This window comes from Elgaria multicarinata, chromosome 3, assembly GCF_023053635.1.
Source record: "Elgaria multicarinata webbii isolate HBS135686 ecotype San Diego chromosome 3, rElgMul1.1.pri, whole genome shotgun sequence".
NCBI lineage: Eukaryota > Metazoa > Chordata > Lepidosauria > Squamata > Anguidae > Elgaria > Elgaria multicarinata.
This window is the reverse complement of record NC_086173.1, coordinates 37,055,203-37,077,926: the sequence shown is the minus strand read 5'-3', so window position 1 is coordinate 37,077,926 and position 22,724 is coordinate 37,055,203. Positions and strand designations below refer to the sequence as shown.

Here is a 22,724-nt window from a genome sequence, read left to right as displayed (position 1 = left end):
GCAAATAACTGCCAAAGAGGATTCGATAGGATCAGGACAACTCTTCCAAATGGCTCACGTAGGGAAGGAAAACCGGCAAGAAACGCTGCCCCTTCCAGGGACCTCTGCAGAGCCAGGACGGAAGGAAAGCATATTGCTTGCTGCAAGTGCTTTGGGCAGCAGTAAGATCCCAGTGCGGTCCAAAGGCCGACTCCCGCCAGAGTTGAAGCCCTCGCAGCTGAAGCAGGTGAGTGTGATGGAGCTGCTTTTGGCTTGAGCTAAGCATTTCTTCTTTCGTCTGTTTTGAGAAGGTTGATGCACTCTGCTTTGTTTCATGATGCACTCTGATCTTTGCAACATCTGGTTTCCTCAGTTTCAGCTGGCGCTTTTAAAAGAGAGTTTCTAGCCCTCATTGGCTGCTTGTAAAAGCCTGAAATCTGTCCGGGTCCTGTCTTCTGAAGGCTGGAAAGGAAGCCTTGGGCAGGGCTTTCAGTGCTCAGAAGGCACATGACTTATATGCCCTGTTGATACCTTTGTTAAGATGTCTAGGCCCTGTCCCCATTCATTTATTATGTATTATCATTATTTATAGCCCAACTTTCAGGATAAAAATCCTTCTAAGGCAGCTTACAAGTAACCTCGAAATGATGATACAATCGCTATAAACTATTAACAAAATAGAACTCTTCAGGATTCTTCCTGCAGGGCAGCCCAACTGGAGCAGGCCCTGAGGTCTTCTTCACCTCCCTATCTCTCCTGGAAGCCTTTCCACAGCACAGTTGATGGTAGTTGGCCCTGTGGTGGGGAGAGGGGAAAGTCCCCTCCTATTTAACCTATCAAGGTGGTACGTACATCTCCATTTGGCATTTAGGAGCCCATTCCTTGCCAAAGCTCTTATGTCAGGGGTGAACAACTTTTGGCCCTTCAGATGTTTTGGCCTACAATTCCCATCAGTCGTAGCCAGCAGAGCCAAGGTGAGGCATAATGGGAGTTGTAGGCCGAAACATCTGGAGGGCCACAAGTTTCCCAATTCTTTCCCTCAACTGCATAGTCTTAATGCAGGGGCTCCCTCTTATGGTCTTCTTGATAGTAGTTTGTGGGCCCAAACCAGACATCAGTATCTTGCTAAAATGCCTATGGTGAGGTAGGGTTTGCCCTCTAACAGGGTGCGGGAAATGACAGTTTAATGGAGGGAGGGATATATGGTATGGGACTAAGTTAAGTGATGGTGGGTTTATCTCATGATGGTGATGATGATTATAGAGAGCCTACTTAAGTCAGTCCTCACAAGAATTTGTTACAGTGTGATGCAATTATTTAAACCAGGAATGGTCAATTCGTGGCCTGTAGCATGACTCAACCATTAATTGGCCGAGTACATTTTGTAGCGGCAGAGAGGAAGGGGCTACTAATGAAAGTTCTTGGAGTAACTGGGCCTAAAGTATTCTTGGGTGCTATGTAGGGACCGGGATATTGAGAATTTGTAAATTGGGTGTTGTAGTTCCTGCGCTGAGAACAGAATGGCCCTTGGGACTGGGAGCCTAGCTTTTATTTTGCTCCCTTCAGGCAGACTCATCCTTTCCCGTAGTTTGGCTGCCTTATAGAAAAGAGGGCAAATGTTTTCTTGGAAGGCAGCCACTGATCTGGGTTGAATCCTTTTGTCTTTTTCATAGGCATGTCCGTCCAGTGCGGGGAGCAAAGCAATCCAGGCTGCCAAGGTGCCTTCCACAGGTTCAGTTCCTGGCGCTGCTATTCTGGAAGCAGAAGCTGGGTTATTGCCCAAGAGCCTTTCCAGAGGGCCCCTGGGGGAAATGCAGCTGAGCACATCTGGTCATCGGAATGTAGGCAGCGGGTCTAATGGCAAAGGTATCCATCACAGTGACCGAGAAGGCTATTAGTGTTTTAGGTTGGGATGGTTCAGTGTGAATTGTATTTTTGTGACTAGCTTTACCTTTTTGGAATGAACTGTTGTCACCGATAGGTTTTGACCCAACTACTATAGAGCCATCAACTGACCCCAAATAATAAACATGGGAGATAATGGGGCTAGTTCAGATGTAACACTATATCAGGGGTGGGCTACCTTTGTTGCAGGGCTCCAACCCCCATCAGCCAGCATAGCTAGTGGCCAGGGGTGATGGGGGTTGTAGTCCAACAAACATTCATAGGGCCACAAGTTGCCCATCCCTGTACTAAACCATAGTTTAGCATTACGAAAAGAGCCTCCCCTGCCCTTGGGTCTCATCTGCTCACTCCATTCTTTCTCTCCCTGCAGAATGACTGCAAGGAGGCGTTCAGAAGCTTTCGCTTCTGTTCTTCATGAATTGCTGCTTGCTGTTTTGTCCGAGCCCAGACAAATTGTGGTTAAACTTAACTATGGATAGTGGAAACAAGCCAAGTTCAAATCATAGGTTGTAACATACACTAAACTGTGGTTAATTTAGAATAGAAGTGGAATCTTCTGATTTCCTACTCATGGCCATGGTGGCGGAAGAGAGGGGAGGTAGAAGCTAGCTAGGCTTGTTCCTGTAATGCTAAGCCGTGATTTAGCATTACATCTGAGCACACCCACTAATTAACCTCAGCTTGGGGCAGAGGCTAGAATACTGGGCTGGATGTCGAAAACCCTGTTCTACCACACACACACGCTTGGGTTTTAGGTAGTGGACTAATTCAACTCCCTAGAAGAAGTGGTGTTTGACTTGTGTGCTGGAAGGTCTGATCAGATGGGAAGCATTGCTAGGCAACCTGTGAGCAGGGGTGCAATGAAGAGGTGGTTTTCTTATCCCCAGGTGGGTGGGGCAGTGTGCCTTCATCACCCGGATCTCTCCAGATTTATGTGAAAATCAAGTTCATAACCTTCAAGCGCATATTAACCCATTTTTCAATGCATCCTGCTCTCTGCGTCTGACAGAGTGCAAGAAGCAGACCTATTAGAGGTCTTTAGGTATGATGACCCTATTTTTCAATCGGGTTGAGTGAGAAGAGCTTCAGTCCCTTCCGGCCTTCCAGTTTTGAGGGTGGGGCTGGGGAAATGTTTCAGACTCCCCAGGGGCCAGCTTCCAGCTATCTGGGCTGACCAACTGCTTGGGATTCCCCCACCCATCCCCTCTGCCAGCTTTGCTTTCTTAATTTTCTGTGCTGCTCATGGGAGCCCCTGATTATGTTTCTCTTGTAAAAGCAAACACAGCTGAGTTTGAGCCTGACCCAGCCGCTCTTGCCAGCATATTGTCCAACACGGGGCTGACTAACCACATGGTGAGTGCAACCCACAAGCCCAGCCTGGCCCGACGAGTCCCTCTGAGAGGGAACAGAGCATGCTCAGCCAGCATTGGGGTAAGTCTTGAACATGCACATGAACGAGCTGTCATAACTGTGTGCATTTGTGTGGCATGTGCTTGTCTGTTGGTTTGCAACGGAGTAGAGCAGGGCTTTTGTCTCGCATCTATTTTTTCCTCTGGGCAAATGCTCAGGATTTAGGAAGGCCCTTAGTTGCTTTTCTTGTTCAAGAGGTAGAGCTTTAGTAAAGCAGATCTGAAATTCTATTTTAACATGAGTATATCTCCACCACCTTCCCGCCGTATTCAATTCTTCTATTCAAAACAAAACTTAATTAGTTACAGTTCAGATTCATTGTTGGGCTGATGTGCATTTCTATGAATTCTGTGCAAGCATTTAGGTTTGATGCTTAACGATTTTAATAAAATTCCACTGTATATTGGGAGAGCATTCAGTGCTGAGCCTGAAGACCCACTCCATAAGCAAAGCTTTATCCTGATCTCATGGTGTCTTGGGTCTTTGCATGCTCATCTAGACTGGATGCATGTTTTGTTTGCGGTGTTTACTCTATTCGCCATTTCCCTGAAAGCTATAGAAACTCCTGGTGATCCTGGTGGCTGAAATAGGAGGAAAATAGAGCTAGCCATACAGTTACTAGATGGCACCCTGGATCTGGACTCTTGTTTTCCTGCTAAAGGGTTTCCCTTTAATGCACCTTCTTTCCCCATAGACTGCCCGAGGCTCTCTGCATTCAGGAGCTCCTGCAGCAAATCTTGTTCGCACGTCTCACATTTCCAGATCAACTTCAAAAGGTATAATTGAATCTGAATTTCTTCCTTGGCACCCTGGAGGCCAGACTGAGGCCTGATAGCATCTGAGGGTTGTTCATGCAGCTCCTGTGTTGCAATTCGGTGGGACTTCGTTTCAAATAAATCAAACTCTTAAGGGCATAGCAAAATTGCTCTGAAATTACTAATGCTTCACCCTTCTCTTGACTCGCAACAGATATGGATCACCCACAGTCCTGCAGCCTGGCCTTGAACACTCAGCAGCTGAAGACATTATCAACTACATTCAAGAGTCTTGGGCCTGGGGTGGGTAGCTGATACCATTCCTTGCTGTCTCTGCTAAGCATGTGGCAGCACCGGCCAAAGAATCCTGGGGACGGGGCAAGGTTTGAAAGGTCAAACCAGCCTCTGAAGATGTTAGCTTGGGAGCTACTCTGCTGAAGTTGAAGTTGCTGTCTTGGTTTACCGATCAGGGTGAAGTGCAACGGGTGGCAAACCGGAACAGCTGTTGAAATGTGACTGCCCCTAAATGCACCACACGAAGCAGATACTGAGCTCTTCTGCTATAGTGATTCTTCCAAAAGGGCACCAGATGATCCAGCCCCATTTTGAAGGACTCCTTGCCCCAATTGCACTGGATGTCCATGTGATGGCTCCACATGGCATGTGTGTTGCCCATAGTTACTTGGAGCAATTATTCTCTCCCCCCCCCCCATCCCAATCTGGAGGAACTTATTGGTGTGCACTGCAAAGTGGCAGTTGTTTTGGATGGGTGATGCCTTGGGTGTCCAGTCTTAAGGGTGCAATCCTGTGCATGTTTAGACCGGGGGAGTTGTAGGACTTTTTTTTAATGCTGAAACGTGCATAGGATAGCGCCCTTATTTGGTAGCATTTAAAATGTTGATGCTGGCTTGAAAGAAACTGGGGTTTGTGCCTCCTGCATCTAATTATTACAGTTTCCAGAGTGAAGCTTTGCTAGTCCGTTGCAGCAAAAACCGCAAAGTTGTATCTGATGAAATGGAGTCTGGTCCTCAAAAACATATCTCATAATATATTTGTTAATTATTAAGGTGCCAGAAGACTCTGGTTTTGCTGCATCTTTAAGTAATTCTCTAGCCCTTTATATGGACCTTATTAAGGGACCATTCTTATCTACACTTTCTCAGTCTGTTGCTGGTAACGCTTATGGGTAGCTGTATCTGTGCCAAGGCCCTCTGCCCCAAACCTGCATGCGACCCCTTCGTCCTGGCAGCATGCTTCTGTCCTGGTCATTTTGCTCCCTGAGTGCTGTTCCCCGCCCCCCCCCCCCCGCCACCGGCCATCTGTCTCTTACCATCGGAGCATTGCTTGGGGGCTGCTTGCCTTGTGTCCCTGATTGTCTGACATGTGCATCAGGTGGAGCTGGCAAAGCCGAACCAACCAACAGAGAGCCTGGGAACAGGCAAGTGTAAAGACTTGGCAGCCAGGCCCAAGGCAGAAAGTCTGAGCAGCGTCACTGGGGCTGGCGTTGAGGTGTGCAGGTAAGAAAAAAAGAACCAAATGCCCAATTGGGGTGGGGTGGTGGTGGGAGAAGCTGGCTTGAACCATTTGTGGCATTCAAGGGGATTCTAGTGAGGCCACAATTCATGACGAATGAACAAATTTGTTTGTCCTGGTTTCCCAGTCTCTCCCCAGGTCATGTGGGAGGGTGGTAGAACCCCCAATTTAGGGATGTCGAAATTAGCAAGCCTCGAGCTCATCGAGGCTTCCAGTTCCTCCTCAAAGTTTGATTCAACGTGTCTGTATCACAGTGGGAGCATTTTTTTTCTTTTTGCATGAAAATCGCTACATGCTTTGGTGTGCATTCAGAGGTATGCAATCTTCTCCCATTGATTAAAGCACCTTTGTGTACACTTATTTAAAAGTATGCATTTTTAATGTACATTTTCCTAAGTTATGCATTTTTCTAATGCATCCCCCCCCCCCCCCACCATCACATACACACACCCTGAGCAGCATCACAAGTTTGGGAATGTGCGAGTTTTGACTACAGATGGTGCTCTTGTTCAGGTCTGGGAGGTGCGAAGTGGGTAAATTCTGATCGTGAATGATCTGAAACTAATTTCTCATACATCCCTACTCCCCATTGCACTACTATCCTCCAGAGCAGGTTCCTTCCTTTTGCACTGTAAAACTGTTTGATGTTCTACCTCCTTTTTGCGGGATGTTCCCTTGCCCCGCATGCAAAAGCAGGGGGAAGAAAAGCATCCAATGAAGTGAAAAGAAGGGAGAAACGATTTCTCAGGATGCTGAACTTTTATTGTAGATTGTAAAGGCCGAAATGCGTCGGGCTTTACAATCTAGAATAAAAAGTTCAGCATCCTGAGAATTTGTTTCTGCCTTCTTTTCCCTTGCCCTGCATGTCTAGGATGGATGTTTCTGCTACTGGAAGTATGCTCATCTTAAAAGACTAGAGATGTTCATCACTTATTTCTTCTCAAAATCACACTTCTGCCCCCACCCCCACTTCAGTAATATATTCCAACACAGCTTCACAGTCGAAACTAGTTGTAGCTTCCTAGGAAGGGAGGCCCTGTACCCACATACCAGCAGATCTGAGGCTTGTAACATTGTCTTGCTGTTTGCTCTTAATCAGCGACTCCGCTGGGAGGAAGGACACCACAGGAACATCATGGAAAGGTGAGTGACTACATCTATCTCTGCTACCCAGATTCATAGATAAAAGTGTTTGCTGAAAGTAGGTTTTCTGTTCTTTCCTTTTTGGCATGGAAACTTGCTTGCTTTCTTGCCCCTCTGTGTCTGTAGATGATGTGTCTGTAGCATCTATTTCCAGATCAAATGAAAATGAAATCCTGGCGCTTGTGTGCATTTCAGTGACTGGGTTCACACGACATGAGGGTGGTTAATTAGCCACGGTGGCTTGTTTACCACCCATGTGTGCCGGCAGATTTCCCTAATTATGCTTGCCTGGCATGGGTTGCAGTGCCATGTGAACCTGGTGATGGTGGCTGGCTGGCTGATGGTGGCTGATAAACCACCCCAAACCCATTCTCTGTTGTAGGGTTGCCAGGTGGCTTTTTAAGCATCCCAGCCAACTCATTTGCTGGGTTCACACGCCTTGACAACCCACTTATGGTGAGGGTATTTAGGAAAATAAGCCGGCACATGCAGGCACAGTTAACAAGCCTTATTAGGCCTATTAACCACCCTTGTATTTATTTATTTATTTATTTATTTATTTATTTATTTATTTATTACACTTCTATACCGCCCCCATAGCCAGGGCTCTCTGGACGGTTTACAGAAATTTTAAAATTAAGTATGTACAAACCAGCCCAATAACCATGCCCAACCCTCCTTTTGACCTCATTTGGCATGCCATTTATTGCTCCAAAAGGGCTACTTCATAAAAAGCTTGTCTAGATCAAATCAGCATATGAAAATGGAATGACATGCAGCAAAACAAGTTGGATAAAGAATGTGATGTGCTTTCAGTGCCATTCTTGGTTTTCCTTAGGACAGCGTATGAACAGCTCAACTAAGCCTGAGTCCCACTGTCTCCTTGACGCCTCTGATCCCTTGCATTTGCAGATGAAGACTTTGTACCGGACCTGGCTGCCAAAGCTAGCATCCTGTTGAATGTAGGCCTGAGCCATTCCGCCCTTGGGGCCAACGGCAAGCTGAGCTTGGCCCAACGGGTGCCAGTGAAAGAGGTTCGGAAGCCACCCATCAGTTGTGGCAGCACAAGGGTGAGCAGAGTGCAGAACTAAAAGCCTTCATTTCTATAGACGTTTCCCTATCAAGTCCCTCTCATGACATGGCTGCCATGGTGAGTGGCTGCTAGGTTTGGCATCCATTTTGCACTTTTGCAGCATGGACCTACTCCTTGCCCTCTTCTAATTTCTGGGGTACTGATGTGTTGCTAGGTAGGTGTGTAGTTGGGGAGGAACAGCTCTGATCTGTAGGGTCAGTGGGGTAGGCCTGAGGATGGAGTCTAGTCTGACATGGATAAACATGCCTATTAGCATCCTGGAAAAGTACATCACGAGTGGGACCTGTAACAAAATGTTGCAGTGTGGAGTGCAGCTGGCCACCCCAGGAAACTCCATTCTGTTCCTTGCCCCATCTAGTTTTCCATTTATTTTATTTATTTTTATTTAAGGATTTTTATGCTGCCATTCAGCCAAAAAAGGCTCTCACGGCGGCTTACAAAAGTATTTCTTGACATCTCACCACTGCCATCCCCACAACAGTCAACATGCTAATTGGACTGTTTTGGGTTGTTTTTTCCCCTTAAGGAAATTGGTATTTCTGCAAACCTCCGTGTTCCCCAAATATTTGGCTCTGCTTTGTGAGCTCGTGAATGTAAACCACCTGGAGAGCAGGGCGATGGCTGTGGCTGAGAGAGACCCAACAGCCGAGTGTTCTGTTGAATGGATTATTTATTTATGTATTACATTTTTATACCGCCCAATAGCCGAAGCCCTCTGGGCGGTTCACAAAAATTAAAACCATGAAGAGCATAAAAACAACCAACAATTTAAAAACACGAATACAACAAAATACAATATAAAAAGCACAACCAGGATTAAAACCACACAGCAAAAATTGATATAGGTTAAAATATGGAATTAAAACAGCAAAGTTTAAATTTAAGTTAAATTAAGTGTTAAAATACTGAGAAAATAAAAAGGTCTTTAACTGGTGACGAAAGGAGTACACTGCAGGCGCCAAGCGAACCTCTCTGGGGAGCCCATTCCACAGCCAGGATGCCACAGCAGAGAAAGCCCTCTAGTAGCCACCTGCCTCACTTCCTTTGCACTGGAAAGAACGATCTGGAAATTGTGCTCATCATGGCAGACCCCCTAGCCGTGCCCCCAAGGAGAGTCCGAAACTTCAGGCAGGCAGTTGTGTTGATCCGCATCAACAAACCAGTTCTAGTGGTTTTCATCTCTCCCAGGTCTATTGACTGCAATAAAATTTGTTGTTGTTGATCTATCTCTCCCAGTCTTTTGTAAAGCTAATAGAATCTTCATTGCCCATTTGAGACCAAGCCAGCAAGCTTTGAAAGCATTAATATGTTGCTGATGGGAAAATCCATTCCCCCCCCCCCACCTCCCACCAGCTGAGATACACTCAGAGGGAGATAGCAGATGACGTCCTGGTCCCTGCTAATTTATTTATTTATTTTATTACATTTATATACTGCCCCATAGCCGAAGCTCTCTGGGCGGTTTACAAAAGTGAAAAACAATGATCATTAAAAACAGATATACAAAAAATTAAAACCATCAAAAGCATAAAAACAATATGCTAATCAAGGAGTCCTTTATGCATCAGCTTCATGGATCAAGGGTAGAAAAGAAGTGAAGGTGTGTGTGTGAGTGAGTGAGAGACAGACAGACAGACCTTCTGGGGGTGGGTGGGGGAAGGCTTACCACTGATAGTCAGACACTGGTTCTTTCTCCCTCTCTAGGGTGAAAATGCCTTTCCGCTGGTGCCCCGGATGAGCACTTCCTCAGCAGGGAAGTTTGGCCGTGTGTCCTGCCGTTCCACACAGGGGCTTAAAGGTATAACTGATGGAAGAGTTGTGAGCGTGTTCCTTCGGAGTCCGTTTAGAGCTTCCAAGCCTCCTGTCATCAAAGAACTCGGCTTGCATCAACTGGGCTTTTCCAACTTCTCTTTGTCCCATTTCCCAGGTCTGGAGAGGTCCGAGGCATCTGGAGCCCAGCTTGCCAACACACCTGGCGACAGATGTTCTGCTGTGGACTATTCACCCTATGGGCTAGCTAGGAGAGTTCCTGTTGCCTGCCCACGATCTTTGGTTTGTGCTTGAAAAGGGAGACTGTCTGGAAACTGCCTGCAGTTTGTCGCTAATGTCTAGCTGAGAAGCGTGCAACCAATTCCTAGCTCTAGCTATGGGCAGGTCCTGGAATCATATCAACATGGTTGGGTTCTCTGGGATGCAGGGGCAGGGAAATAGGGCTCTAGCAGGCTAGGAATTGAGAGTTCCCACTCCTGCCTTTTATTGCCCTGGACTTAATAGCCTGAAAATAGTAGACTTGCATCCCCACTGCTGGGAACATCTCACCAGTGCTAAAAACATCTCTGCTGGGCACAACTCAAAAGTGCTAGCTTTTGATCCATAAAACCCTGTATGCTTGGGACCAAGGGTATCTGTCTGCTCCTATATGAATTTGTCTGCCCACCAGGGCCATCCTCAGAGGCCCATCTCTGGGTGCCCCTGCCTCCAGAAATTAGGCAGATGGCAATAGGGGATAGATCATCTTCTGTGGTGGCACCCTGGTTATGGTATATGGTCCCCAAAGGCTCTTGATGAGCACCCTCTCCATTGTGCTAGGCCAAAACCATTTTCTTTTTTTGCCTGTGAAAAGGGACAATTTTAATGAACTGTTTTAATTAATGATATTTTTAATGGTTTTAACTGCTGTTTTTTATCAGCTGTACCTTAATGTATTACTTAGCAATTCTTCTCACTACTGGAAGCGCCCTTGAAATTCTTGAACTGAAAAAGCAGAGGGATAGAAACTCTTTTAAAAATAACGTAGGAAGCTTCCTCCTACAGAGACAGGCCGTGGGTCCACCTAGCCCAATATTGTCTATACTGACTTTGGGAGTTAGGTGGAGGTCTTTCTCTGTGCTGCTGCCTGAGATCCTGTGCGCTGCTGCTTGAGACTCAGCTTGGAACTTCCTGCATGCCCAGCATGTGCTCTCCTGCTGAGCTGTAGATCCTCCTCAAGTTGCGAGTTTCACCCTCTCGGAAGTTCTGTGCCTTGCAGTTCCCTGTGGCTCCATCAGGTCATGCTCTGAATCCTTTCTCTTCTGTTGGATCAGCATCGCAGTCCCTGGACAGGCAACCGGGTCCCTGTTTCTTCCTATGCGAAGGACAAGAGGGTGGGTACGCAGCACCCAATAGAGTCGGAGCAGGTGGGTGGAGTTTAACATTCTAAAATGGTCTGATTATGGGATGCCTATATGAAATGGTTTTGGCAAAGGACTCTCAAATGTCCCACTGTCACAGTGGACCAGGCATCTGTTTCTAATTTGGTATCTTGTTTTGGCCCGACAGATTCCTCAGTTCAGCTCACAAGAAGAGATGGTGTCTGATAGATGATCTATATTTGCCAGGGCCTGGCACTGTCCAGGGCCACCGCAAGCTCTCAGGCTGCATCTTCCCCCACTTGCATGCTGTGTTTCTGCTCCTGCTGTGTCCGTCGTTTCCCACCTAACTCTCCATTGCTGCTACTGCCCCCCTCACTGCCAGGCATTTGGGCCTGACAGAGCTGTGCTGGCCACTCTTACAGCCGACGCAGCTCTGCAGAGAGACTGCCCATCCACTGGCCCTCTGGATCGCCCTGAGAGGATCCTCAAAGTGAGCTAGAGAGCGGGTGGCTGCTCTGGTTGCTCCCCCCCCCTTGCAGCGTTTGCGGCAGCGGGAGAGTGGGGCCATCGGGGCTCTCTGGAGCACCCACTGTTTGTTTTTTTAAATAATTTTTTATTTTTTCTAAGCTTCCAAACAATACAAACAATACAGTATAAAACACTACCCCATAATACACAATAATATAAAGCAAACAATTTAATAAACATATATTTTAACTTAATTCCATTTAATATAGTCCATGATTAACATTAATGTGCTCCCCCAACCATGGAGTCTTATTCAAATTTCCAAAATCTCATTACTTCCTCTGGAGGTGGAGCACCCACTGTTGTGCCACCAGGATGGGCAGCAGCTCCAGAGAGCCCTGTCGGCTCTGTTCCTGCTAGATCAAATGTCACAGCAGTAGAGGGGCCAGCAGGGCTCTCTCTGGAGCATCAGCCTGCCTTGCAGCAACTGTGGGGTGGGGTGGGGTGGAGGGCTCCTGGCAGGCAGGGGAGCATGTAATTTGCTGCTTGTCCCACTCCGCTGCCTGATGCGGAAGCTTTACCCCCACTTCATGGGAGAGCCGGCCCTGGCAATGTCAAAGCTTGTGAACATGGAAGCTGCACTCTTCCCTTCCCAATAAACTTCCCAGTCATGTATTTGAGTTTCTTGTTCCTTTCCAAAATGCAAAGCATGTCTATCAATGGTAGTATCTTGTGGCAATGTGTGTTGCCTAATATGGTACTCCATATTGTCTGCAGAGCTTGGCCTTGTTGGCTTTTGAGTGGAGAGGGGACAGTAGGATTATCAACTCCGTTTATACATACACACACACACACACACACACACACACACACACACACTAACGCTATCTGCAACATGGGGGCTACTATCTCTTTACAGTAGCCCTAATATTGCAGATACACAAATAGAGCTCCTGATTTTTTCCCGGAAAGCAGCCAAGTTGGTCATAATTGCTAACTGAAAGTCAGCAAACTGAACTTTCTCTTAGCACTAGTGTAAAGCCCATGTCCTCTCACCACAGAGGGGCTTATGAATAATGCAAATGTGGCTCTTGCATAGTGAATCCTCCTCCAAATTTTGCATGTGGCACGGCCCCTCTCCTCCCCCCCCTCACGCCCCCTGATTGTTTGCCTCCATTCCCTTCCCCTTTCTCGCTGGTGGCGACAACCTAACTGCACAGCTTCGGACGGGTCCCACCTTCACACCATACTGATTGGCCAAGCATAGTGGTCCGTCATCCCATTTGTGGAGAGGTTGACCTGCCTGTTTGGGGCAGAGGAAATTAACTGCTATTCAAGCTCGAGCTTTGAACTTTTTCAAACTTTCAAAATTTTCTGCATGTCTTCACAGCTCAAGCTTCAGTTAAAAAAAAAAGAGCAAAATCGGTCTGGTAGATCTAGAGTAATGAGCCTTACGGTACTGACTAGGGTGGCCTTAAAGAAAGAGCCAGATTTGAATCTTGGTATCAGCAGTTCTTCAGTGAACTGTACTAACATCCCTTTTGTCCTTCCCAGGTTAAGTGTACGAGGTGGGCCACCCCAAAGGTGGACACTATGGGCTCCAAACAGGAGGGCACTGCTGTGGCCTGGGTAAGTGTTCATGCGATGGGAGAAACAGCGAGTGCCTTCTATAAGAAGAGAGTCCTGCAACTCTGATTGGTATCTGCAACAAGCAGCGGTTCTTTGCTATAAAATGCCCAGTGAAAAAGCAGACAATCAGGGCCCTGAAGTTCAGTTTGCGTCAACTGCAGACTTAATTCATTTATCTTAGCCAGATGCACTCTGCTGTTTCTAGATCATTTTGGCTTGATGTGTTTTCTGAGCCAAATCTGCCAATGTGTAAAAATTGTCATTTAGTCAGAGCCATAACAAACTGAATCCAGTCATTCTGTTGGCATGCCCCCAAAATATGGTGCCCGTTCTGGGCTGTGGTGTGACATTTTCCTCCCACACAGGAGAAGATTGCTGTACGCCTCTTTGACGAAGAAATGGCGGCGTCAGCGAAGAAAGTACACACTGTTCCTGTGATCCCTCCAGGAATGGAAAAGTTCCAGGTAGAAAATGGAGCCTTGAGGGAGAGTAGCAGGGAGCATCTCTCACTCCTTTTTAGCAGGGGGTGCAGAAGCTCTGGTCCTCGAGCCAGATCTGGCCCTCTGGGGTTCCTCAAGTGACCCCACCCATTCCCTTGGCCCCACCCCCTTCCCTAATGCTGGTTGAGGAAAGCTGATTTAGGGGAACTGGGCTGTGTCGTGGGGAGAGATGTTGCACAGTAGGCAAAACAAACTCCCAATGCGTGGGGTGGGATTAGGGTTAGCTGCCCCACTGCAGCCCTTTTGCCTCTTCTCTCCCTTAGCGCATTGAGCTCCTCGCCCAACTCTTGCAGCGGGAGATGAATGACGGTCTTGATTGTGATGTCGCCCCCTCGCTGGAGGAATTGCACAAACTGTTGTCGGCTCACTGCTCGCCTCCTCCGGAGGCTCCCAAACCCGAACACACCACACTTCCGCAGGATCCTGGACCAGATGCCTGCAAGCTGGCCCCGGTGTCTACTGTTGCTGTAACACCTGGCCCCAGTGTCAAACCTGCCACCTCCAGCCAGCAACCTGTCTGTCCCAGCACCTCCATGCATTCACTCCAGCCCCCTTCATCCCACACCGGTAGTACAGGTAAGATAGGATAGATTGCCTTGATGCCCACACCCTGGGATGCTTCTGGACAGAGGGGATCCCAGCGCTAACAATTGGAAGGCACTGTGTAGCTGTTCCAGCTTTTCTTCCTTAACGAATTTCCCGCGGGAAGGGAAAAGATGAGAGAAGCAGTGGGGTATGAATTCCATGAATGAGACTGAGTAATAGTGCCATAAAAACCTCACCTGACAACAACCTGGAGTGGGCAATTTGTGTCTTTCCAGATGTTTTGGCCTACAACCCCCGGCAGCCTGGGCCAGTATAGCTAGCGATGAGGGACGGTGGGAAATGTTGGCAAAAACATCTGGAGGGCCATAAGTTGCACACCCCTAGTTTAGAATATGGTGTGCGAAGGATTTAGGGGTTTAATCATATGCTGTGTGGAATTAGCTTCTGTCATCTCTACAACTGTGAAGAAGAAGGATGAATTGGCTCCTATCCGGAAAAGGCCTAGTTAAAGCATTAGACCTGTCTAAATAATAATAATTGGGGTACCCACTGACCTGCCCCCCGTTTCACAAGGGCTACTACTGCTCTTCTTTACAGGATTGGTTGTAAGGACTGCTGGGAGTGTATATAGGACACTTCGGGAAAGCAGGTTGTTGTTGTTGTGTTTTTAAAACTGCTGTGGTGCTAATCTTGTTTAAAAATAATAATAGCCTGCCTTTCCACTTAGTTTTCAAGTTGGATTACAAGGTATGAATTATAAATGCAGCAAGGATAATCATGAAAACTTTAAAAAGAGCAACATTCAGCAGTACTGAACTTTGGATTTGGATTTACCCTGCACTAATCACGATCAAAAGCTTGGGCAAACATGGCTGACTCCACTTGGAGCCTTAAGAATAGCAATGAGGGAGCCAGCGAGATCTCCCTGGGGGAGGGGCTTCTGCTCAGTGAGTGCTGGGGCTCGGCCCTCCAGCCTGGCTTCCTGATGTCCTGTAGCTCAGGCTTTCTTCTGTTGGCTGCTCTCCTTGTCCCGGCAGGCCAAGCCAAGCAGCGGCTGGACGACCTCCTCAGCGCGCCCCAGCGCTTCCATGAGGCCTGCCTCAATGACGAGTGCGCCTTCTACGCGGCCCGTGGCCCTTCTGCTACCCAACCCCCAGTGCAGCGATGTAAGGACCCTGTGGCAAAAGCGCTGGATGCTCATGACGCCATGGTAAGATGCAGGAACTTGATGTGCTCAGGCCCTGTGGAACAAAGAGCTGAGGTCTATTTCAGCCCAGGCTAAGTAACGAAAAAGATCACCTTTACATCCAAGGGTAACGTCTTATGGTGTGCCATATCCGGCCATTGTAGGATCCCAGTCTGGATCTCTCGGGTTCCCCAGATAGCCCCACCCCTGGCTCCAGCCTCTTAGCATTAGTGTAAAGCCCATGTCACCGTGGGTGCTAGTAGTCCTGCTCCTTTCCCACTTTCTTGCTCCCCCCCCCGTCCTCTCACCACAGAGGGGCTCGTGAATAATGCAAATGTGGCTCTTGCATAGTGAATCCTCCAAACTTTGCATGTGGCACGGCCCCTCTCTTGCCTTGCACCCCCTGATTGTTCTCTTCCGTTCCCTTCCCCCCCCCCCCATTGGTGGCAACAGCCTAACTGCACAGCTTCAGCCGGGTCCCACCTTCACACCATACTGATTGGCCAAGCAGAGCGGTCTGTCATCCCACTGGTGGAGAGGTTGACCTGCCTGTTTGGGGCAGAGGAAATTAATTGCTATTAAAGCTCGAGCTTTGAACTTTTTTGAACTTTCAAAATTTTCTGCTTCTCGACACAGCTCAAGCTTCAGTTTAAAACAAAAATGAGCAAAATCGGTCTTGTAGATCTTGACTAATAAGTCTTACACTACCATCCTATTTCTTTGCCCCCTCAGTTCTTCCTTCTCTCCTTCACATCATTAATCTCTCTCTCACACTTCTGGCTCATTCCCCGCTGCATACAAGCACTCTATCGTCTCTCCGATTCTTAAGAAGCTCACTCTTGATTTGCTCTCCCTCTCTAATTACTGTCCTGTTTTTTTGCTACCTTTTGTCTCAAAAGCCCTGGAACATGTAAATTTGGTCCTTTTTAACCTCAGATTAACAGAACGCACTGTTTATCAGTGCTGCCTTGACTCTCATACCTCCGCTCTAGACTCGTTTCAATCTGGATTTCGCCCTTTGTGATCCACTGAGACGGCCCTCACAAAGTTCACTGATTATCTTCTTACTGTTAAGTCTAAAGGCCTCTATTCTATTCTTATCTTGCTCGATCTTTCTGCGGCCTTTGATACACGAACTTTTGTTGGACTCTCTGAGATCTGGGATTTTCTGATTCTGTTCTTAGTTGGTTTGTCTCTTATTTGTTGGGTCATTCTTTTAATGTGATACTGGGAGGTTCTATATCATCCTCATTTTCCCTCTCAGTTGGTGTTCCCCAGGGTTCAGTTTTAGGTCCTTTGCTGTTTTCATTATATACCCAGACCTTGGGGAACCTTATTTGATCGCCTGGCCTTCAAATATGCCGACGATACGCAGTTATGTTTTTCAACTCCAGGACTTTCCTGTGACTACCAAGATCATATCGCAGCATGTTTGTCAGACATCTCAGCTTGGATGCTTCATCATCACCTGAAACACAATATTGCCAAGACTGTGAACTGCTCATTTTTCCTCCTAAACTTTCATCCCAATATATACTCTCTATTAATGTGAACAATGTTCCCCTCTGTCCCATAGAGCAGGGACGCAACCTTGATTTAATTTTTGACTCTTCTCTCTCCTTTGTTCCTCATATTAAGGCTGTTACAAAGTCATGATGTTTTCCTATAACATAACTAAAATCAGACCTTTTTTGACTGCTTCCTCTGCAAAGACTTTTAATCCATGCTTTGGATATCTCTCCGTTCAACTAGTGTAATCTTCTCTTGACTGGTCTTCCTCAGGCTCCCATTAGTTCTCTGGTTTCTGTCCAGCACTCCGCTGCTAAGTTAATTTACCTGGTCCACCTCTCTGACTATGTCACTCCACTCTTGAAGCCCCTTCACTGGCTCCCTTTCCCCTTTAGGATACAATACAAGCTCCTTGTTCTAACTTTTAAAGTGCCACATGATTTAGCCCCTTCTTATCTTTCTGCTCTTATCTCTTATACCCCTACCAGGGATCTTTGCTCCTCAAATACTGTGCTTCTGACCCGCCCAAGGGTTGTCTGTTCTCTTGCTCGAATCCACTATTTTTTCTAGCTGCTCCATATTCCTGGGAATTGCCTTCCGGAGCATTTGCGGACTGCTCCTTCAATCGCAGCTTTTAAGGCTCAGTTGAGAACTTTTCTTTTTTCCTAAAGCCTTTGGTATCTCCCCTTGAAAACTGGGTTCTAATTTTGTCCTTTCCCTAACCATTTCTCCCCTTCAATTTTAACTTTTAAAATGTTATTAAATTTTATGATTGGATTTCTAGATTGTAAGCCATTTGGATTGGGAATTGTTCTATTGTTTTGTTCTTTGTGCAGTGCTATGCACCTTTATGGTGCTTTAATAGATGATGATGATAATATGTAAGATATGGAAACAGAACATTTGGGGTATTGCACTAGTGGAGAAACTCACTAAACATCTTCAGGTACATAGAGGCCAAGTAGAAAATGACAATTTTTATGGAATATGATATCCATTTATTGAATTTGCCAGTATTTATTTATATTTATTTAATACATTTATATTCTGCCTTTTTTAAAATTCTGTTTAAAACACTTATAGTGCTACCTCGGCATTTCTGGCATCATGGCCCTTTACAATAAAACATAAAACAATTTCCATTAAAAACCCTCAACCCACATTAAAATTTAAACCATCCCTCCCACAAACTCTTCTGAAAGTAAAAATGCGTTACAGAGGCGTTTTTCTCCAAAGAACCCAACGTGGCGTACATAATCCTCCTCGGCCTCTCCATTTTATCCTCACAACAACAACCCTGTGAGGTAGATTGGGCTGAGAGTCTGTGATTGGCCCAAAGTCACCCAGTGGGTTTCCATGGCCGAGTGGGGACTAGAACCCAGATCTCCCAACTCCCAGTCCAAAATTTAGCTGCTACACCACACTGGCTCTCAGTATTGAGAAGAATACATGATGACCTTAAGTGGAACTCTATAGTTTGATCCATTAGGATGATGAATGATCAGAAAGACTGTAAAGAAATTGACTCACATGTGGTGTATTTGGATTTGTTACTATTTATTGTTACTTGGGAAAATTCAGTTTTAAAAAAAGGCTTGACAATAAAAACAAACTATTAGCAATAAGAAATTCCAATAATGCTTCCTGCTTTTTTTCTCCACCAGCACTTTATACCCATCTCTGTGCCTCTGTCCCCAACACTCATGGAAGGAGAGAGGTCTTCACCCTCATGAAGGTCTGGGAGGTGACACCGCTTGTAGGACCAACTGCACAGACAGTGCACTCATGTTCCTTGACACCAGCGTGGCTCAGAGCCCTCTGCAGCTGCTGCTTTTGGATCCCACTCTCTCTAACCACCAACAAATCTCACCAGATCTATGAAATTCAACGGACATGGCTGGAAGGGCTTGGAGCTGAAACCCCTCCTCTCACCTGAGAGCATCTAGTGCCCAGCAGAAAGAAGTGCCTGGTGCTTGTTCCGAGGGAAGGCTGGCCTTAGGAAGAGGAATCCCCATCTTGCTTTGGAAACAGACTTTTTAAAAAAATAATAAACAATAACTTAATGTCTCTTAATTGCGTTGAAGTGATCATTTGCTAGCAAGTCATTCCCAAGACCAGCAGACTTCTTAGGACAGCCTTTCAATTAGCGGCCCCAACTTGTCTAAATTTTGTTGCAAGCATGTTCTGTATGCAAAAAAGTCTTGTTTTGGTAAATAGTTGTGGAGAGGGGGGCTTAATCACATTTTCTGGCCACAAATGGAGGGTTAGGGCAAAGTAGTAAAGAGAGGTTTGAAACCAGGCTCTGATTAACTTGGGGTAGGCCATATTATAGGCTGGTATCCTTCTGCTATAACACAAGAACTCTCAGGCAAGTAACCAGGATTGGGATTTTTTTTTAAAGCAATGCAGTCCCTAGTATGGGAAAAATCCAACACTGCTAGGCTGGTAGGTTTGGCTTTTACTGCTAGAGCTCCAGACCAGCTTGGAATGGGCCCTTCAAGACTGACAAATTTACTGTGATCACTGGTGACCTAAGGGGAAATGTGTGCCTATCGCTGACTTGGATCCCAGATTAGTAGCGTAATCCCATGCAGGTTTACTTGTAAGTGTCCAGTGGAGCTTACTCCAAGGTAAATATGCATAGAATGCAGCCTGAATGGGTTTTCTTACTCTACCCTACATTGGACTAAAATAAAAACTATGACACACAACCCAAACATGTATTTTATTTATTCATTCCATTTATATCCCGCCTTTTCCCTCCAAGGCGGCATACATAATCCTCTCTATTTTGTCCTCACAACAACAACCCTTTGAGGTATGTTGGGCTGAGAGTCTGACTGGTCCAAAGTCACCCAGTGGGTTTCCATGGCTGAGTGGGGACTAAAACCCAGATCTCCCAACTCTCAGTCTGACACTTTAGCCACCACACCACACATTTCTTCCTTGCTTAATCCTGCAACTGAAATAGTACTTTTAACAAGAAGGGATTCTTTAAAGTATATTTCTGGAAAATGCTCAGGCTCTATGCCACAGCATGGTGTAGCGCTACCACAGTTGCGGTACAACATGTTAAACTGAAATCTATAAAAGGAGTTTGCAGATGGCAGAGTAAGCAACATATTGAAAAGTGCAGGCACATTTTCGTAAGATGGGGTTGAAAATTCTAAACTAGCCTTTACCAATCAGGAAGATTGCATTGGTAAAATCGAATTGAGTGTATACAGTGTATACATACCATAGTGATTTTAAAAGGCATTTGTGCCTGTACATAATAGCTGTCATGTATTTATGGAAGTCAGGCAACGTCCTATGCTCTTCAAAGGATGACAATCTGTTGGTTTCTTGGTTCTGGAACATGAAACTGGTAAACAGAACTGACTGCATCATCCCAGCTGATATAGACAGAGTTGTTTTTTAAAAAAACAATATATATATATATATATATATATGTGAAAATGTAAAAGGGCGACCTGGTTTCCCCACTTGACCATGAGGTTCACTGGGTAACATTGGACTAGTCTGTCTCTGGGTTACAAGTGAGGATAACATACTGAGAGAACTTTCTGTTCTATGCTGCCAACAGAGGAAGGGCTGGATGAAAAGACCATATTAAATCAAGGGATGGATGTAACCCTTTACATAGAAGCATGTGAGAATGCTTAACTAAATGACCCTATGGGTTACATGTAAAGAGGAGTCTAACAATAGTTTTATCTCTGTGCTGGAGCAAGATGTTCCTCTCCATGGGGACAAAGTGGTAGCTTTCCACCAAGCATGGCTACATTCGGCCATGGGCAAGTCTGCTTTCTCAACGTGATGTCTGGTTCTCTTCTGTTGCAGCTGTCCTGCCCAGTGGGTAGTGATGAATGACAGAGCAGTCTGTTCCATTCAGCTACACCCACCTTGCTTCATCCAAGTGAAATGAGAATGAATGGTTCTCTTACCTTTTCCTGTAGGCATTGTGCAGGGGTCAGGCTGTAACCACCCCCTTCCTACACAGGCTGCCAGCTCTGACTCAGAATGCTGCTTTACCTCCCATCACTCAGCCAGGTGAAGTGTCTCTCTGGTTGGGCCAAGGTTGGAGATTGGAATCCAGGCAGGCACGAGAGCAGAGGCTGCAGCTTTGTAAAATAAATGTGCTGAGGCCTGTGCCAGCTCTGGTTAAATTAACAAGCCTGCAAAAAAAGAGAGCAAGGATGCTAGAACAACCTTGGCAGCTCTCAATGAGCTGGCCAGGTGTGGCTACTGGGCCTGGTTGTTGCTGCCCCCTATCCATTTCTACTCTCTGGGTGGTCATTTGGGGTTCCCCTGGGCTATGGAGCTCAGGATTTCAGCCATGAGGTAGAGCCCTAGCAGCCTCCCTGACTGCACAGTCCTTTAGCTAGTCATTAGAAACAATTGCTTAATGTGGAACTGTTCTGCACATGATGACACAGCCATTTCACGGATTCATTCGTCTCGCGTGTGGGGTATAGATTTCCCCATGACATATCTGAAACAATTGCCTGTATCTGTTTATATCAATTAAACTGTATGCAGAGGCAAGTCAGACACCTTGCCCCACAGTATTAGATAAAAGATTTGTGTAACTTGAAACCTTATCTGTCTCCTGAGATTAGTTTCTGTCTAAAAATGACAATGTAATTACTTCCAAAGCAAAACAAACAGAGTGGTCATAGCACTTACTGACCACCAGATGGTAGCCAAGTGCAAGCTAGGCATTAGTGATGCATTTATGTTGTATCATATGCGTGTTTGGGGGTGGGCGGGGGAACAATGTCTAAGGTCTGTCTTAAAGTACTCCGAGTGGAGAAGAACAAATGCACCAAGCAGTGGTGGTGTATTATTCAGGAACAGGCCAAGGGGGGTGGGGGTGGGGGGTCTGGATGGATTGTGTTTCTGCATGAACCCATAGAAGTGAACACTTAGTCATTCTTGTCGGAGCGGGGGGGGGGGGAAGAGATAATAAAATTATAGAATAGTAGAGTTGGTAGGGGCCTATAAAGCCATCAAATCCAACCCCCTGCTCAATGCAGGGATCCACCTTAAAACAACCCTGGCAGATGGCTGTTCAGCTGCCTCTTGGACACCTCTAGTGTGGCAGAGCCCACAACCTCCCTAGGTAACTGGTTCCATTGCTGTACTGCTCTAACAGTCAGGAAGTTTTTCCTGATATCCAGCCGGAATCTGGCTTCCTGTTTCTTGAGCCCATTGTTCCGTGTCCTGCACTCTGGGATAATCGAGAAGAGAACCTGGCCCTCCTCTGTGTGACAACCTTTCAAACATTTGACGAGTGCTATCATGTCTCCCTTGAAACTCCTCCGGCTTGTCTGCATCCTTCTTGAAGTGTGGTGCCCAGAACTGGAGGCAATACTCAAGATGAGGCCTAACCAGTGCCGACTAGAGGGGAACCAGTACCAGGATGACAATATGGAAAGGAGGACAGGGCTCCTGTATCTTTAACAGATGGATAGAAAAGGGAATTTCAGCAGGTGTTGTTTGTATGCATATAGCACCTTGTGAAATTCCCTCTTCATCATAACAGTTAAAGATGCAGGAGCCCAGTCCTCTTTTGTATCTGGTCACTCTACTTCACTTGTCCCCCATGATTAGTGTAAAGGTGATATATTTGACAGAGTACGCGCTTCTCTTCTTCCAGTCCAAAGAAAGACACAGAGTCTGCTGGTCCAATTAATCATAAATATATTTTCTAGCAACCATCCACCACCGACTACATCAACTACCCAACCACAACATGAACATTACCTACAGAATATATACACAGGGTTTTCAACCTGACCAGCAACATCCCAGGTGCTGCTAATCAGCACACCCTGGCTGATGCAATTAGCTCTCTTCATTTCAGGAGCTTGGTTAACCCTTACCATTCAGGTCTGTAAAATCCTTTTTACTTACAGTGAATACACTGACACC

The 22,724-nt window shown here is 46.3% G+C and overlaps 1 protein-coding gene across 1 annotated transcript; it reads left to right on the top strand.

The window, feature by feature from the left end:
* The first annotated feature begins 31 nt into the window (after positions 1 to 31).
* Positions 32 to 18,582, top strand: TROAP (trophinin associated protein). Its single transcript, XM_063121478.1, has 16 exons — positions 32 to 226; positions 1,653 to 1,857; positions 3,170 to 3,315; positions 3,989 to 4,070; positions 4,264 to 4,352; positions 5,442 to 5,566; positions 6,682 to 6,725; positions 7,638 to 7,795; positions 9,523 to 9,616; positions 9,746 to 9,870; positions 10,902 to 10,994; positions 12,972 to 13,046; positions 13,412 to 13,510; positions 13,810 to 14,122; positions 15,130 to 15,302; positions 18,452 to 18,582. Exons 1-16 carry the CDS (start codon positions 50 to 52, stop codon positions 18,518 to 18,520), a joined length of 2,067 nt encoding a protein of 688 aa, XP_062977548.1. The 5' UTR covers positions 32 to 49; the 3' UTR covers positions 18,521 to 18,582.
* Positions 18,583 to 22,724: the final 4,142 nt, after the last annotated feature.